We start from the raw sequence: 17,911 nt of genomic DNA on the forward strand, positions 1-17,911 counted from the left end.
GGAGCACCTGGTAGACTTGAACTGCCAACCTTTTGGTTAGCAGCTGTAGCTCTTAACCACTATGACACCAGGGTTTCCAAAGTGGATACCAACTTGACAATAATTATCCCAACAGAACAAGAAGTCCTCTTGAGGATTTTAGAATTGTAGCTGCGTAAGTGCCTTTGCCAAGAGGTCTGCCCAGGGCAGGGTCAGGCTGGGAGAAGCCACGTGCTGTAAACATCATGCCAAGACCCATTAAGTCCTCCCTGCTTTGGACATGGCTCCAAAGGGTCAGTACCTCATTTCCACAAATGATTGGGCTGCTCTAGTCAACCATAGCATCAACAAATAATTAACTTTAAATGTTCCTTTGTTCGAACCACAGTTTTTAAATCTCAGCCAGGTCAGCATCTTATATGTAAATTTTACAGGTTTGCTTATCATAAGCTTTCCCCTTAAATGTACCACAATACTGACAAAGAAATAAATAGAGATCCCCCATTATTTAATCTAAGAGCACTTAAAGGAATGAAAATGATTTTAATGTGTAAGAATACAATCAACTGTTCCCTATGTTATATTAATGGCACACAAAAAAATCTTTGTTTCTTAATGCAAGACAATTGCTTTTCAACCTCCCAAAAAAACCCAGTGCCATCGAGTCGATTCCGACTCATAGCGACCCTATAGGACAGAGTAGAGCTGCCCCATAGAGTTTCCAAAGAGCACCTGGTGGATTCGAACTGCTGACCCTTTGGTTAGCAGCCATAGCACTTAACCACTACGCCACCAGGGTTTCCTTTTCAACCCCATGGCTTGAAAAATAAAGTAATGGTTTCAACAAAAACAAGAGCTACCGTTTATTGCGCACATACTATGTGCCGGACGTAATATATTGACACCTTTCAAACATCATTTCTAACCCTCATAATGATGCTTTAAAGTAGATAATAATATTCCCGTTGTATAGTTGAAGTAACTGAGGCTCAAAGAGATTAAATTATTTGCCCAAAGCCATACAGCAGTAATACAGCTGAGATTCAAAACAGTGCCAGCTCATTCAGATCTGAAAACTGCTTAATTGCCTAATTCTTTAAATTTCAACATCTAACACCATAGGGCATTCAGATATAGAATAAACCACATAGGTTTTTGTATTTGTGATTTTTTTACAACTTTTTAAGCAACAGCTAACTCTGCCTTGACTACAAGCTCAATACAGGCAAAGACAGAGTCTTATTTATCTTCATATCCTCAGAACCTAGAGGCAGTGGTCAGAAGAGAACGAACAGGGAGAGTGGAAGAAGGGAAGCAGGGAAGAAGGACAATGGAAAGCAGAAATCCAAGTCTTTCAACATATGGAGGGCTAACTAGGTAGCTAACTAAACGTTGTTGTCAGGTGCCGTCAAGTAGGTTCCAACTCATAGCAACCTTACGCACAACAGAAAACACTGCCCAGTCCTGTGCCGTCCTCACAATTGTTATGCTTGAGTCCATTGTTGCAGTGACTGTGTCACTCCATCTCACGGATCTTCTTTTTTGCTGGCCCTCTACAGCTAACTAATGGCATATATGAATTTGCTCATTTAATCCTTACTACAACGCTATGAGGTAGATATTAGTGTACATGTTTTACCCATAAGGCAAGTGAGGCACAGAGTTAAGTAATATGTTGCAGCTTGTAAGTGACAGCACCAAGATTAGAATCTAGGTGGTTTGACCCTAGAGACTAAGCTCCTAACCACTGTACCATGCTCCCTCTACCTGTGGGCCTGAAGAAGGCAGGCAGCATTTGCTATGGGGTACACAAGGCTCCATCCTCAGATCTTTGTAAATAATGTAATTTGTAAGTAGAGAAACCAAACACTGATAAAAAATGAGTTAAATTCCATTTATTCTCTACTCGAAGGCTACAGTCTTATGAGCTATTCATTTTAAACTAATCTTGCATGGTGTGTGTTTGGTTGTTTTAACTTTTCTACGGGCTCTTAAATCTAGGATTTGTGTGCACATTTCAATGATCCTACTAGGGTAGAACAGAGGTTGACCATAAAGAGGACAAGACAGATAAAGAATGTTCTCAGGATATGGTGCGCTTACACTTGATCCAGGCTTAGAGTTAATACCAAGGTTTCTAAGTAGAAGTAATGGAAGTACAGCTCTAGTAGAGCGAAGGCAATAAATCCAGAGCAAAAAGTACCCCAAAAGTCATATAGGAAGGCTTCCATTTGGTATGGTTGAGGACATCTCTACATGAGTGAAGTCCATGGCCATAAGGCTGGGGCTGATTAAGAGATGTATTACGGCAGGAAAAGGTGGTAAGAACCAAAGTAGAAACCAATCCTAGGACCTGAGGTCCATGGGTTCAAGAAGAGAGCAGTAGGGTGGGCAACAGGGAATTTGAGACTAGATCTACCTGGGAGCAAAGGAAGCCTGGGGGTAAAGCAGATTGTCTATGGGCCAGGCCTAAGATGTGAGGTTTGGGGGGAAAAAGGGTGATTTCTTCTTGGCTCTACATGTTATGGGTAAGGGGCTGCTTATGTATTCCTGTCTCATTTCGATTAGTATAAAAACTGAGATTGTGCTGAGCCATAAGAGAGAGTGATCAAAGCATCCAACTCCAAAGTTAGGGAAAGCAGGGGTAACAAAGCAGGGGCTGTGTTACGAGTTGAATGGCGTCCCCCAAAAATATGTGTTGTAAATCCTAACCTCTGCCTGTGGTTATAATCCCACTTGGGAATCGGTTATGTTTGTTATGTTAATGAGACAGGGTTAGGGCGTATCTTGAGCCAATCTCTTTTGAGATATAAAAGAGTTTAAACAAGCAAGTAGAGATGGGGGAAGAGAGATGCCAAGCCACATGATGATCGCCCAGGAGCTGAAGCTCGGAAGAGACAAGGACCTTCCTCCAGAGCCGAAAGACAAAGAAAGGCTTCCTCTAGAGCAGGAGCTCTGAATTCAGACTTCTAGCCTCCTAAACTGGGAGAAAATAAATTTCTTTTACTGCAGCACTAGATAACTAAGGCTGGCATTGGCTGCATAATGTGATTTATAAACACAACATTATTTAGTTTAATCAAGTACAAGAATATGACAATAATATTAATAAACACACATATGTACATATGTGTGTATGCATATGTGTTCATGTATGTTTGTATACCATTAAACCCAAGGGGAAAAAAATAAAATGATAAGGGCCCCTAAGGATAAGGTTCTCTGGCAGGGCTGTGTGTGTCCTCTCATCCCACCCCAGTTCACCTGCACATACTCTTTTGTTGAAGTGCCATCTTTATGTGCTACTTGACTCTGCCCTGTATTTTTCACTGTGTGCTTATTCAACAAAGTGTGCATGGATATTAATCAGGGGACTTCTGGTAGTTAGTTTCTTCATCACAGTGTTCACTTCTTTGGTTCTGAAAGGTCAATAAGGTAGCAAATTATCCCAGTCATAACATAAATGACCCTGCCAAGAGGAATCAATCCAGAAAAACCCATTGTCACCTCAACATGAAGGCATCTTTTTGAAAAGTTTACCACATACCGATGAGCTCTGGCTGACTGACCAACTTCCAAGGTCAGTTGTGAAAAGCCACCAAAAATAGCACAAGCACAAATACTGCAAAAAAAAAAATTCTAATGCTGAGAAAGCTTATTTGGAAAGATGATTTGGGCAGTCAGAGCCAAAATGGCATATGGAAATTGATCACAAGTTTAGTTTTAATTTTTAATATCTCTCTCCTTTCTCTCCTATTGCCCCTTTTGCTCTCTTCTTTCTCCTTATTTTATGCATAAAAGTGCAACCAGGCTGAACTAAAGCAAATTGGTTTAATTCCCTGGAGAGAGCGTGAACAAATTTTCCCAACCACTTTCCACTAGAGCCATTTGTCAGAGAGTATGTGGATGGAATGTAGAAGGAATCAGCTACGTATACCAGTAATCAAATGAAACATTACCCATTTTAAAGTGCACAAAAACAACATTAACATCACCAATTAAAATACTGGGCATGGAATAAAGGAAAACGGCCAAAAAACAAGAAAGCAAGCAAATATGTATACAGTGTATATGTGTGTTTGTGTGTGTGTGTGTGTGTGTGTGTGTGTGTGTTATGCAGGGGGTGGAGCTGGTATGGAGGGAGAAGTACCATCTGCGGGGATTAATTCCCTTTAAAGGAAAATTCTGTCACAGGAGTGCTAGCAGGAGGTCTCTTTGACAGGACAGAAGTAAAGAGCACATTCAATAATTTCATCAAATTGAAATTTCAGCAGTTTACTTAACTTGCCCAACCATTAGACACTCATAAAGGCATTTGTATGTGCCCACTTTGAGCCTGTTTTAAAATAACAGGTAAATAGAACATGGTAACTAATAAATGTTAAGGGTTCTTTCCCTTTTTATCACTGAGACTTCTACAGGAACACTGGTGCTTCAAAAGTCACCAAGGGGTAGTATGTTCATTCATTCAACACACACTTGTTCAACAAATACTGAGCACTTTGGGTAGCCCTTGCTGCTAGGGATACAGAGATATAGTAGGCATTCTTACAGACCTCAAAGGGTCCCCAAGCCAAACCCAGAAGCTATTGCCTTCCATATCTTATAATCTAAGGGTGACTGTCCACTGGGCAAGTTCCATTATCCTCATATCTCAATGGCACAAACAGTACCAGGGATTCATTTAAGGATGACTGCCAGAATCCTGTAGTCTCTGCTCATGACCATGACCTGCAGTGTAGGGACCAGCAGCCATCTTCTACATAGCACATTCAAGTTGCCTTAAAGCTCATTCGGCCTGCACATTTAATTCATACCATGCACTGAACCTCTTTTACTATTTTCCCCCCAAATGACTGTTCTGAAAATCTAACCAAGGGCATGAAGGAAAGGACCATATAAGCCGACCCTCAGATTTGTCCACCTGCTAATTCTCATCACAGCCCACCCTTCTCCCATTCACCTGCAGAGCTCAGCTGTCACAGCCCCCTGGTATGGCATCCAAAGCCCTCCCCTCTGGGCCATGTCTGCCGTTCAGATTTACCTGCTGCCACACTTCCTGCCATGGATTCTGGGCACATCTGATTACCTGTCCTCTCCTAGGGACAAACTTAAGTTTCTGCCCCCATCTTCTCTTTCATCATTACCCCTTTCTCCCATTTCTCCATTAAAAAAATTGCTTTGCATTTACTTTTTCCACTTATACCGATGATTACAGTCACTGTTGAAAAAGAGTCAAGTATAAATAACAAGTTATATTATCCATTCCCACCCCAGGACCATTACAATAATAAAAATTTCAACTAGATCTTAATTAAACATGTATGTATGTGTACACACACACACACACACATAGTCCCTGGCTGGCAAACACAGTTTGTGCTCAACTACTAACCTAAAGGTTGGTGGTTCAAACCCACCCAGCAGTGCCGTTAAGAAAGACCTGGCAATCTGTTTCCATAAAGATACGAAAAACCTAATCACACTGAGTGCCATCAAGTCGATTCCGACTTATAGTGACCCTACAGGACAGAGTAGAAATGCCCCACAGGGTTTCCAAGGAGCTGCTGGTGGATTCGAACTGCCGACCTTCTGGTTAGCAGCTGAGCTCTTGACCACCACAACCACCATAAGAGCCAAGAAAACCCTATTGAGCAGTTCTACTCTTAGCAAATGGGGTTGCCATAAGTTGGAATCGACTCAGTGGCCACAGGCTTGGCCACATATACATATATCTTAAAGTTAGAGTATATTTATGTGCCTATATTTTATTTGCCCAAATTCCTTTATTACGATGCCACTTCCCTGTTTCTTCCTCTCTCTTTAGTTGAAAATGAATTTTAAAACAGATGATTTTTCCCTTTGCTTGCATTTAAGCACTGTGTATTTGCACTACTAAGGAATCTAACTTACAACATAATGGCAACCCTAAACTAAAAGTATGGTATTAAAAAAATACCGTTGCAATGCCCAAGGCTCGTGTACAAGAACTTATAGAAATTATATCATATATGAGCTCACTGAAGCACTAATAAGGTCACAAAAGCAATATGCACCATCTCCCTCATCCCACTGTTGTTTTCATCCCATCAGGAGTCTTATTTGGAGTTCCTTCTTCTCCTTGAGAAGCATTTTACAGCTCCTGATGGCCCCAGATCACTCGAGGTGGTGGCTTTCTTGGTGGCTGCCCATCTGTGGCCTGGTTGGTGATTACCTGCACAGGAGTGGCGATCTTGGAAGAAGCCGTCCACACAGGTGGGCACGCACTGCCCATGCTGCATCAGCAGGGGCGGCCGGCAGGAGGAGCACTCCAACCCACTGGTGCACGCAGCGCACTGGGGCTGGCAGGCTGGCTCCGGGCAAGGTCAGGAGAAAGAAAAAGGGAACTCTGGTTAGCTCACAGACACCACCCCAGTGCCAGTTCTTACACAGCCCAATTCTGAGGCCCTAGGGTCACAGATAATAAGAAAGGCAGGAAAATAATTTTAACATCCATCACTTACATAGTGCATATTTCATACCAGGCGCTGTTCAAAGTGCTTTACATATATTAATGCATTTAATTCTTACAAAATCCCTAGGAGGCAGGCATTATTATTAATCCCAATTTTAGAGATGAGGAACAAACTCAGTGAGTTTAAATATCTTGCCCAAAGTCAGGAGTCTAGTAAGTGGTGAAGCTGGCATTCAAAACCAGGCAATCTGGCTCAGGAGTCTGTGTTCCCAGTAACCTCCAGTTTTTCTCTGAACCAATCTTTTAAAAAGAATATCCTTTGTCCCTTTTCCTCCACACTCTATGGTAGAAATGTAAATAAATTTCAAAATGGCTGAAGATTATGAATCGGGGAGGAAGTGGGGAGCAGTGAATAATTACCAAAATAATAAAAGCAGATAACCTTTATTGAGCCCTGCCTACATGCTAGACACCACTCTAAGTACTTTACAGCTATTAACTCACTTAATTCATAAGAACCTTCTCAGGAAGGTACTAATGTTATTCCATTTTGTAGATAAGAGTTCTGAGGCACAGAAAGGTTAAAATTTGCAGCCAGGTATGAACCTACACACTTTTAACTGGATAATTAATTGTAGCAGTGAGATTCCTGTGAGTAATCCCCTATGAGGTAGAGTAACTTATGATTTGACCTCAACTGAGCCAAACTCTCCCAGATAAGATCTGTATCTCAGATGTATAAGAATTCTGAAATGTACATAAACCCACCCTGGCCACCTTGGTAATTCACAAGAGAGAAGCTCTATTTCCAATTATCTGCGTGATGCAGAATAAGTCGATTAATTTTTTGGCCACAGTTTTCACATTTGCAAAATGAGAAAGTTCTAGTAAGTGGTCTTTAAGGTCCACGTCAATTCTAAAGTTCTACCCTGGATTATATGACTGTTTGAATAAATGACATCAAGTATCCTAATGATATTATAATCTCTGAAAGCCTTCAAAATTTAAAAATCCAGCATGACTATCTAGTAACCATTCAGACCACCACATCACCTATCTCCCTGAAAGCACTGAAAGACCCATAAAATGTTAGAAGAAAGAGATCTCGGGTAAAGAGGCCAGATAAGCTACAGGTAACATGACTACCTCCCAGTGGTTTTTGGAAGCTGTGCATTTTCTGCTTTCAAGATTCTCTACTTGACAATATTGAGCCTCAGTTTGAGAATAGTAACTTATCCACCATACAACATCACCACTGGGTTGTCTGCCTAGAGCCATACCTAAACAGCGATCACTGGCTTGGTAAAATCCAAGACCACAGCTGTGCACACATCGTCCATTCTGCAGTAACTTTGTGGGATCCTGGCAGAGATCACAATGGTCTGGAGACTGAGAACAGGTCAGGCAGTCTTTGTGGCAATGAACTAAAATTCAGGACAAAGGGGAAAACTAAGTAAAGACCATATGATTTATCTTACATCCTCCAGAAAAAGAAACCACAGGGTATAGAATATATGAAGGACAGAAAACACCGGAATTTAAGTATGGAAAAGGTCCCCAAACAGCAAAAATGCATTTCGGTGCCAGATTTCAAAGGACCTTTCTTTATGTGAACTATCCTCACTAAATTGAAAGCACTAAATTAAACCCCCAAATTGAAGGCACTAAAAACATTATGGAACAGACCCATTAATGTTTCTACCTGCTGGAACGCCTCTAGGAAGTAGAATGACTAAATCATCATGTGTGATTTAAACAAATTCAGTAATCTGCCATGTTCTTCTTAAGCTTTGACATGCATAAGAAGTTGACATAAAACCTTAATTTTAAAAAATAGTTATTTTTGGGGAAAAAATTCAGCCAGTTTTCTTCACTTTCTCCAAAATTTCAAATCTTATTTCTAGTAATTGGAATTATCGCTGAACTCAGTGGTAATTGTCAACAAAGGAGTTCTTGGACCTGATTTTCAAAGTATAGTAGATAATATGCTAAATATTTGTTTTGGAAAGCCCAGAAAGCCACTTTGGAGAAGGTATAGTAATTAAACTATAAAGATGCTTGCTTTTCCCATGACAAGCTCTTCACAGAAACACTGTGATTAGCCAAAATAAGTTGAGTGCAATAAGAGCAACTGCCAATATGAAAAATCGGGGTCCACAGATGAAAACAATTAATTATGAAATATGAGTGGAAGAAAATGCCACTTCTCCAAGAAAGATCAAGCTTATAGGCAGATTACTGCTCAGCCAGAGCCACTCCAGTGCTTGCCAACAATTATTAACTGGAACTAATTCAACCTCAGGTAATTTGAAAGCAGAGTTGCAGAACAAGTAGATAAAATTTTCTTTTGGAAGAAATTAATGAGTCTTTAAACCTCAAAAACCCATCTGAGAACTCCAAAAGGAGCCATCTGTTTAATAGTTCACTTAAAAAAAAAGAACATCTATAACAAACTTCGAGCAATTATTTTCATATCTTCAACAATGGAACAGGCCTAACAATATACCTGACTTTCAAGTTTATAGACATTATGTCTTTTGATTTTCACAATAGTTTGGCAAGATGGATAAAGCACATTTTATCTACAAGAAAACTAAGATTCAAAGAGTGGCAGTGACTTGCCAAAGGTCACATACTCATAGTAGGGGACAAAGATTAATTGGCATTATTTGTTGGAAAAATTAGAAGAAACAGACAAACCAAGCCACCAGGTGACTAAGTAATATGAAAGGTGGGAAAAAAAGAGGATGTCTCTGTATCTTGGGCAATAAAAATATCTCAGTAGAAATAAATTGAACGTGGACCTACCCAATGTGCAATCTGGACAGCACTGTCCCTTCACCTTCACAGCTAGTGTGGCCACTGGACAAGGTGGGCAAGAGGGCTCATAACAAGTTACCTGAGCCCCCCGACACTCGCACACCTTGCAAGAGCCAACCTCCCATGTCTCTCCCTCCTACATGAAACAATAAAGAATGACATAGTTATCAGAGTGCAGTGATTCAGAAGGGACTTTGCTGGTAAAGAGCTTATGATTTCCATGAGGGATAAGGCAATGGACAAGGTGATTCCATGGCATGTAATCACGTCAAACGCGATCCTGAAATAGGGCACTAGGGAAAGAGTCCTAATGTAAAAGGGCAGTATTTCTCCCTCTTTGTTTATAACTGGTTTGCTTTAATATATTAGCCCCTGAGTGGTACAAATAGCTCAGCTGCTAACCTAAGGTTGTCATTTTGAACTCACTCAGAGGCACCTGTTGTATTCACTTCTTGGATACACCTGGCAATTTGCTTCCAAAAGTTCACAACCATGAAAATTCTATGGAGCACAGTTCTACTCTGACATACACAGGGTCACTATTAGTCAGAATAGACTCAATGGCACCTGGTTTGGCTTATTCATTTTTTTTTTTATTTTAATGTAGGACCCAGGCACAGGCAGAAAGATTTTAGGCACACAGAGATAGCCTTCCAGGGCTACTATGAGAGATGATTCTTCATAAGCCAAAAGCATTTAAAACTTGTTTCTCAACCTATCTCCCCCCAAAAGCACTATGAGAGATTACTGTGTACCTAGTAGTTAGCAGGTACACTAAATACACTCTAAAAAAACAGGGGGCGGCCTGGGTAAAGCCCTAAATTTCCTCATGGTTATTCCAACAGTAGAGTCATTGTATTTTTAAAATTAAAGCTTTTGGATGCCCGTTTTTAGTGGGCTGCAGAAATGCCATGTGCTTCCTCACGCTAAAATATTCTTTTCAGCCAGGCAAATTACGGTAATAAACATTAGTACTTTGACAGAGAAGCCTAAGTTAATTATAAAGAGCTGTTCATTTTGGTCAAAGTTCCGCTCACCCTGGAGATAGGAAAGGCACAAAGCTTCCTACCAGGATGTACGGGGGTGATGAGGGACATAAGAAAGAACAGAATAAAATTTTGACAAAATGTTTATCAGGTCAAACGGGTGTTAAACATTCCAAACAATTACGTGATGGTATCTGGCAACAATGAGCTCAAGCATAACAACAATTGTAAGGATGGTGCAGGACCGGGCAGTGATTCGTTCTGTCATGCATAGGGTCAGTATGAGTCGGAACCAACTCAACGGGACCTAACAACAACATCTGGCAACAATGAGTGGTGATTAAAAAAAAACGGAGGAATATTATCTTTTGAAGGCAGAAAGTGCTTTTCTTCCACTTCGAGCCAGACAGAGTCCCTGGCCCCTTTATGCAAAAGCAAGCTCCAAAACTGTAAGCTTGATTCTATAAACAAACACGCTCACACTTTCCCTCAAAAAGAAACCGTGTAACGTTGCCCTGCAAACCTAGAGAGAATGGACACTCAGTACAGTGTTCCCCGAACCAAAGATTCATGTGCTCCAGTAACCAGAGAAAATTATAAAAAAAAAAAAAAATCAGAAGGAGAAAATCATCAGTATACAGGGAAAGGAATTGTGCACAGGCTTATAGCTGGGGAAGATTAACTCTCAATTGTGGGGGAAATAAGCTAAGAAAAGGAGCAAACGTGCAATAGATAAAAGTCTTAATTATCATTTAAAACTTTTCATTTCTGACCGTTGTGTCATCAAACTTGATAGCTAAAAATATTAAACCTTTAAGTTTTCCCAAGATAGTTGATGCAGATTATTACTTAAAATGATTTTATAAACATCTATGTACAAATTACAAATCTATACTTACTGGAATACGGGTAGCTTCACTGGCATTTGAGGACATCTGAGAACAGAGAGGAATGTATTTATTATAACACTAAAAACACCATTACGTTGATCTATTCATTGTTCCATTAAGAGTTATCCATCTCCCCCAAGTAACATGCAGCTTCATTCATGTGTTATAATAAAATCTATTGATATTGAAAACAAGAAAAGCATACCAACAAGGGGTGAAGATAATGTGCCTAGGAAATATTTTTGAATTTTTATTCTCAATTTGTGCTTGAGTACTTGGCTTCAATTCCCCTCGATATGAAAGACTTCACAGCCAAGGGATCTAAGCTTTTAAGGGTAAATTCTTTTTTTTTTTTTTAATTGTGCTTTAAGTGAAAGTTTACAGTTCATGTCAGTTTCTCATACAAAAACTTATACACACATGGTTATGGACCCTAGTTGCTCTCCCTACAATATGACAGCACATTCCTCCTTCCCACCCTGTACTTCCTATGTCCATTCAACCAGCTCCTGTTCCCCTCTGCCTTCTCACCTTGCCTCGGGACAAGAGCTGCCTACTTAGTCTCATGTGTCTACTTGAGCTAGGAAGCATACTCCTCACCAGTATCATTTTATGTCTTATAGTCCAGTCTAATCTTTGTCTGAAGTTTTGGGCTAATAGAGAGTCCAGGGGCCATGTCCTCTGGGGTCCCTCCAGTCTCAGTCAGACCATTAAGTCTGGTCTTTTTACTAGGATTTAAGTTCTGTACCCCACTTTTCTCCTACTCCATCAGGGATTCTCTGTTGTCTTCCCTGTCAAGGCAGTCATTGGTGGTAGCTGGGCACCATCTAGTTCTTCTGGTCTCAGGCTGATGGAGTCTCTGGTTTATGTGGCCCTTTCTGCCTCTTGGGCTCATATTTTCCTTGTCTTTAGTATTCTTCATTCTCCTTTGCTACAGGTGGGTTGGGACCAATTAACGCATCTTAGATGAACACTTGCTAGCGTTTAAGGCCCCAGAGGCCGCTCACCAAAGTGGGATGCAGCACGTTTTCTTAATAAATTTTGTTATGCCAATTGACCTAGATGTCCCCTGAAACCATGGTCCCTGGATGCCTACCCCTGCTACTCTGTCCTTCAAAATGTTTGGTTGTATTCAGGAAACTTCTTAGCTTTTGGTTTAGCCCAGTTGCGCTGACAACCCCTGTATTGTGTGTTATCCTTCTATGGGTAAACTCTTGAATTTTGTGCAGTAAGGGAATTGTGGGGATTTGTAGAAATAACTCAGTTTTCTTCAATTCCACTGGCTTAATTTACTTCCAAAAAGGAACAGGAAAAATGATGCTAGCATTGTGAAAATAAAATTCAACAGTTATAGGAAGCCTTTAACTGCCTAAATTCTTAAGAAATAAGGATGACTAAAGTTATGCAATACTACTATGAAACAAATAAAGTCAATAGCATAAAAATAATACCTATTTTTTAAGCATTTTTGAAAATCTGCCTGGCACTGATATAAGTCTCAACAGCTCCGTAAGGTAGGTAGTATTTTATTTCCCATTCTATAGCTGAAGGTTCAGTAGCCTGTCCGAGGTCGCAATTAGTACGTGGCAGAGTAGGGATTCGCACATACAGCCTGCACTGCTAGCCCTGCAAAATTCTGCCTCCCCAGCAGATAGAGGAACACTAGCAGAATGAAAGATGTACTTTACTCAAATCACAAAAAAAGACTATGTAGGAATGAGTTCACAGGTCAAAGCACCTAATCCTAAATCTTATAATCCTGTTCAGATTGGTCAATGAAGCAGGGGTATGATCAACTGGCATATTTTCCAGAACTAAAAGAATTTACCAACATTCCAAAACCTCCTGTGGAAAATATGGGCTACAGCCATAGGGCAATTTAGAAGAGATTAAGATAATTCTTTTACTCTTTGGGTAATATAACAAAGACATTGGGTGAAACAAAATATCAGCAAATGGAATTTTACCCCATATTCAGTTTATCAAAATCTCGTCAGTTCCACTTGCTAAATATATCCAGCTCTTGACCACTTTTCACCACACCCCCTACCTTCCTCCTTATACCAAGCTAGCATCACTTTATCTGGACTATTGGCAAAAACCTTCTAACCAGACCATCTGCTTCAAGCCTGGCCCCGTAGAGTCACTCGCCCGTGCAGCAGCTGCCATGGTCTTTTTACAAGTAAGTGAGATCACAGCACTGCTCTTCTCAAAACTCCCCAGTGGTTCCCATTTGCCTTAGGGTAAAACACAATATTTACCATGACTTCTGGGCTACCTTCTGGACCTCATCTCCAACTCCCTTCTCCCTCATTGACTTTGTTCCAGCCAGATTCACTTTCTTGTTGTTTCTTGAACGAGCCAAGCACGCTCTGCCTTAGTGCCTTTGCATGTGTGGTTCTCGCTTCCTGGTATGTTTCGCCCCAGATATCCATGTGGCTTATTTCCTCACGCCCTTCAAATTTAACTCAACTTTCTCTGTATAGAGAGATTCCCTGATCATCTTATGTAAAAGACTACACCCCCCTCAGTTCTCTAGCCCCATTCAGCTGCTTTACTCTTCTTAATAGCTCTGATTATCACTCGACTATGTTTTTTGTCGTCCATGTCTCACGCTAGAACATAAGCTCCATGAGAGCAGGAACTCTGCCTGTTGTGTTCGCTTCTGTATCCCCACTGTCCGGCACATAGTGAGTGCACAATAACACTTGTTGAGCAAATGAAACAGATAAAAGAAAACTCATTTCATTAAATATTGAATTATAAATTTCTTTAATAGTTCTTAGTTATTAGCCAGATACTCACAAATTCTTCTTTTTCTCCATAAACACAATAACTATTCCTTGAAATGCATTCAGGACAGCATTTTCCATCCAAGTGAATTAGTTCTTCACCCTGTAGAAATAAGGATCACAGTTGCACATATCAAATTAACATCTCCAGGTAACAGGGCCAAATTGCGAAGCAGGTGGGCTGCCGGACTAGAATGAAACCTTAGCACAGTCCCTTTGCTTCCGCCCACAACTTATTTCATCTCCGCCTGTGCTGCTCTTTCTACGCAAAGTCTAGTCAATGCAGCACACCCTGATAAGTGCTCTTATTCCAGTGCTGGTGTTACTTGTGCACTAACCACCCCCCCCCATAAATAAACCCACTGCTATCGAGTTGAGTCCAACTCATAGCGACCCTACAGGACAGCGTAGAACTGCCCCATAGAGTTTCCAAGAACTAGCTGGTGGATTCGAACTGCCAGCCTTCTGGTTAGCAGCCACAGCTCTTAACCACTGCCCATGACCAGAGGCTCACATGAATAAGACGGATGGATGGCCCAGGTTAAGGTTCCTGTCTTGGAAAGTTATGAGTTTCTGAAAAGGATCAGGCCATCTACAATATAAAAGGTTTGAACTTGTGACTGTGGTTTCATTAACACTGCTCATATCAAACCAATGTTTTTTCTTGAATACAAAATCAGGCCCATATGCACGGACAAAGGACATAGTTTCGGAGATAAACAGCCAAAAACTGATTTTTTGTCAATATTCTGAAACTCTTACTGTAATTCAACTTACCTAATCACTATTTTAAAAATATAAGAAAAAAAAAAAGCCACACTAGAAGAGTAGATGTTTAACTTTCAAAATCTTCACTCTAATCTTCTTATGTCAATACTTCCAACATTTTAAATTTTTTATAATAAAATAATAAAGGCTTCCTATAAAAAGTTTAAATAATTCTGAATTCTGTAACTTAAAAGTTCCCTTCACCCCTACATCCCAGGGAATCCACTGTTAAAAATCCAAATCTCTATTTATAAATTATTCATATGCAAATACTAACATCTATCTATAGGCTAAAGAGTATCCTTTAAAGCACTCTCCACTCTCTAAAGACACATCTACTTTCTAAAGAATGCTAATGTTTTGAAAATGAAGATGTTACTTAATTTTGGATCTATGTTACACTTAGAATGTATTTAAAAGTGTAGAAACCACATTAAATGAATAATGCAAAGTTGCATAAACAGAATAATCACAATAATATTTTATGTTATAAAAACTGTGCACTAAATAAAAATATAAAATCACTGGTTGTGTTTGGATAGTATCATTATAGATGGATTTTTAAGTCTCTTTTCTACTTTCCTTGAATCTTTAAAACGCTCTAGAATGAACATACATTATTCTAATAAAGAAAAAAATACTTTTTAAAGTAACACAAGAATACATGACAGACTAACTTTTTAGAGATTCTAAAAGCGATTTCAGCAAGATTGCTGTCCATCAAAATTCAGTGCCAATCAGAGACTGGTAAGAGCAGCAGGTGCTAGAGAGCAGACGTATTTACATATAAATTGTTCTTCAGAAATGTGAGAAATCAGCTAGTAGTGAAGGCATAACCCTGAAGCATACTGAAATTTGTCTAAAGCATATAAAGGTGTCTATATGCATGTAATGCATGTAATCTAAGTCACTTAAAACAATGTTTTGAAACAAGACAGAATATATGTTCTTCTATTAAAGACAAAACGCACGAGTGATCGCTGAGTACCCACTACAATACATGCAGAGAAAACTGAAAATGGAAGCTGCATCACCCAGATAAGGCAGAGAATGTGGCTGTTCTGAGCCTTCAACCACTACTGTAAACACAGCGAGCCCTGCTCTTGGGGAACAAGGATTCAGTCTTGGTGAGGTAGGAAGTTCTAAATGGATTTGCTATTTATAGAAGGATGCCTCAAACTGAGTCAGTTCACTGCAGTGGGGAACTCACTCTAATTAGCATTTGACTTTTCCTTTGAGCAAAACTGCTTTGTGAAATAAAGTTATTCTTTTCTTTTTCAGAAGGTTCTGCTGCAGGGGCCAGATCTAGTCTGCTAACCCTTCCCACCGAATCACACTCACACACCCAGAGCAAAGGATCTCTGTGACTCTACCTGCCGTCAGAAAACACTCTTTTGAGGGATTTTTTTCTCCGTGAGAGAAGGGAAGGGAGCTCATATTTATGGCACAGGAACCCTTTTCCATGCATTCTCCTACAAGTTTCTATCTTCCCACCATTTTATGCCTCATATTTGAATGTTAGGTCCTTTTAAGAAAAAAGTAATTTGGCTTCATCTGAATTCATGCTCAAAGATATCATAAAAAACAGAAAAATAAAAACCACTTTATTACGACCTTCTACACTTTATTTACTTATGTTTTGATATCTAGGCATCTGGTTTGATATAGCAAAGACGAGGGTCATACCGTTTTTTCGTTTTTTGACAAAGAACAGTTGAATGCTGATTTCAATGTCATCCAGAACACTGCTGTTGATGGTCAATGCGACACTGATTACAACAGTGAAGGTGTACATTTTTGCCTCTTCCAGAAGTTTACTTCTACGCACCTTTGTGGATATGCATAGAGTAAGATTTAATCCACTCTCCAGTACCTTGGTATCCAAGATTAGAAATCAAATGACCTTGATATTTTAGAGAAAGAATCAGGCAGAAAGCTGAGTAGCACTGAATAAAAATGCCAGTAATGTACTTTCACTGCTCGCCTTGGCAGAGGTGGTCATTTCCTCTGGGTGCTTCTAATCCATTTAAATCATATTTCCATAACTGTTGGTGCCACAGTGTATGATAATTTCTGTTTATATATCTAACTTTCCTCAAAGCCTGAAAACTCTTGAGGACAGAATGTCTTATTCATCTTTTTTATCTCCAGTGATACAAGTTAAACAGGAGCTAGGAAGTTAGTATCTCCAGGGTTTAACAAGTTGAGTAACTAGATATTTGCAGAAGGATGGCATATAAGAAGGCTAAAGGATATTTTCCATAGCATTTAATTTGGGTCAAAATTTCATCTCTGGTAGTGTTTCCAGTTTGGAACCCAGTACCTTATACAAAACTTGGGGAAAGTGGGAATAATCTGGAAGAAAGCAATTGAGTTAACGCTTTTTAACGCTTTCTCCAAACGGGGTAAATGCATAAGGCCTCCTTGGTTCATAAACGAGAAGACAGAGGGAAAACTAGAAAGGGGTAAGATAAGTGTTAGGGGTCACTTGAGGAATACTGAGCCTCTCTCCCCTTTAACAGTTGCTCCCCATTTTTTCTAAGAACAGACAAGAGGATTGGCTAATGTTTCCACAGTTAGGTTCTCTGTGGACAACAAGGTACTTGGAAATGCACTCACACTGAAGAAAATTGGTTAAATTATCTTCCGTCAGTAAGACTCTGTTCAGAACTGCCTAAAAAAAAAAAAGCAGGTGGTGTAAGGATCCACATATCAGGATCACCTCTCCCACATTTTCTATAAACACTGGGATATTAGACAAATTAAAACCTTGGAAAATAAGCTAGCATCCTCTGGGCAGACTGTCAAGGCCAGGAAGCCCAGCCGCAGCCTGAGCACATTAAAGGAAAAAGAAAAGGGACCTGACTGGGTGTTTTCCCATCTTCACCCAACCATTCTGACTCCCCAGCCATAAAGAAAGAAAAGAAATAAAAAGGTGTTGGGGGAGGGGAGAATAAATCTTCAAAAAGCAAGACCCTTTTTTTTAACCTAAACGTGTTTCAGCTCTGCCAAGACTTAGAAGTAGGAGGCAAAATGAAAAATAACCCTGCTGTTGACAGCCTTGTTTGAAAGGCTGTTCCTCCTTCTGCTCGGCATTCAGAGGAGCTGAGGAATGGGGGAGAAGAACTAGAAAGAAAAATGCCTTTACAGACACCCAGAGCTTCAGATCGTTCAAGTTTTTCTCATCAACTCAAGTTCACAACCCTGGGGGAGACTGGGAGG

The 17,911-nt window shown here is 40.0% G+C and overlaps 1 protein-coding gene across 1 annotated transcript in view; it reads right to left on the reverse strand.

The window, feature by feature from the left end:
- The window catches only part of FRAS1 (Fraser extracellular matrix complex subunit 1), a 524,357-nt gene that overhangs the window by 285,649 nt on the left and 220,797 nt on the right, over positions 1–17,911 (reverse strand). Inside the window, exons 10-14 of the mRNA XM_064285669.1 lie at positions 13,935–14,024; positions 11,139–11,174; positions 9,242–9,389; positions 7,714–7,857; positions 6,194–6,328 (exon numbers count right to left, since the gene is read on the reverse strand). Coding sequence (XP_064141739.1) covers positions 6,194–6,328; positions 7,714–7,857; positions 9,242–9,389; positions 11,139–11,174; positions 13,935–14,024 — 553 coding nt within the window. The remainder of the gene's footprint in view (positions 1–6,193; positions 6,329–7,713; positions 7,858–9,241; positions 9,390–11,138; positions 11,175–13,934; positions 14,025–17,911) is intronic.

This window comes from Loxodonta africana, chromosome 5, assembly GCF_030014295.1.
Source record: "Loxodonta africana isolate mLoxAfr1 chromosome 5, mLoxAfr1.hap2, whole genome shotgun sequence".
Lineage (NCBI taxonomy): Eukaryota > Metazoa > Chordata > Mammalia > Proboscidea > Elephantidae > Loxodonta > Loxodonta africana.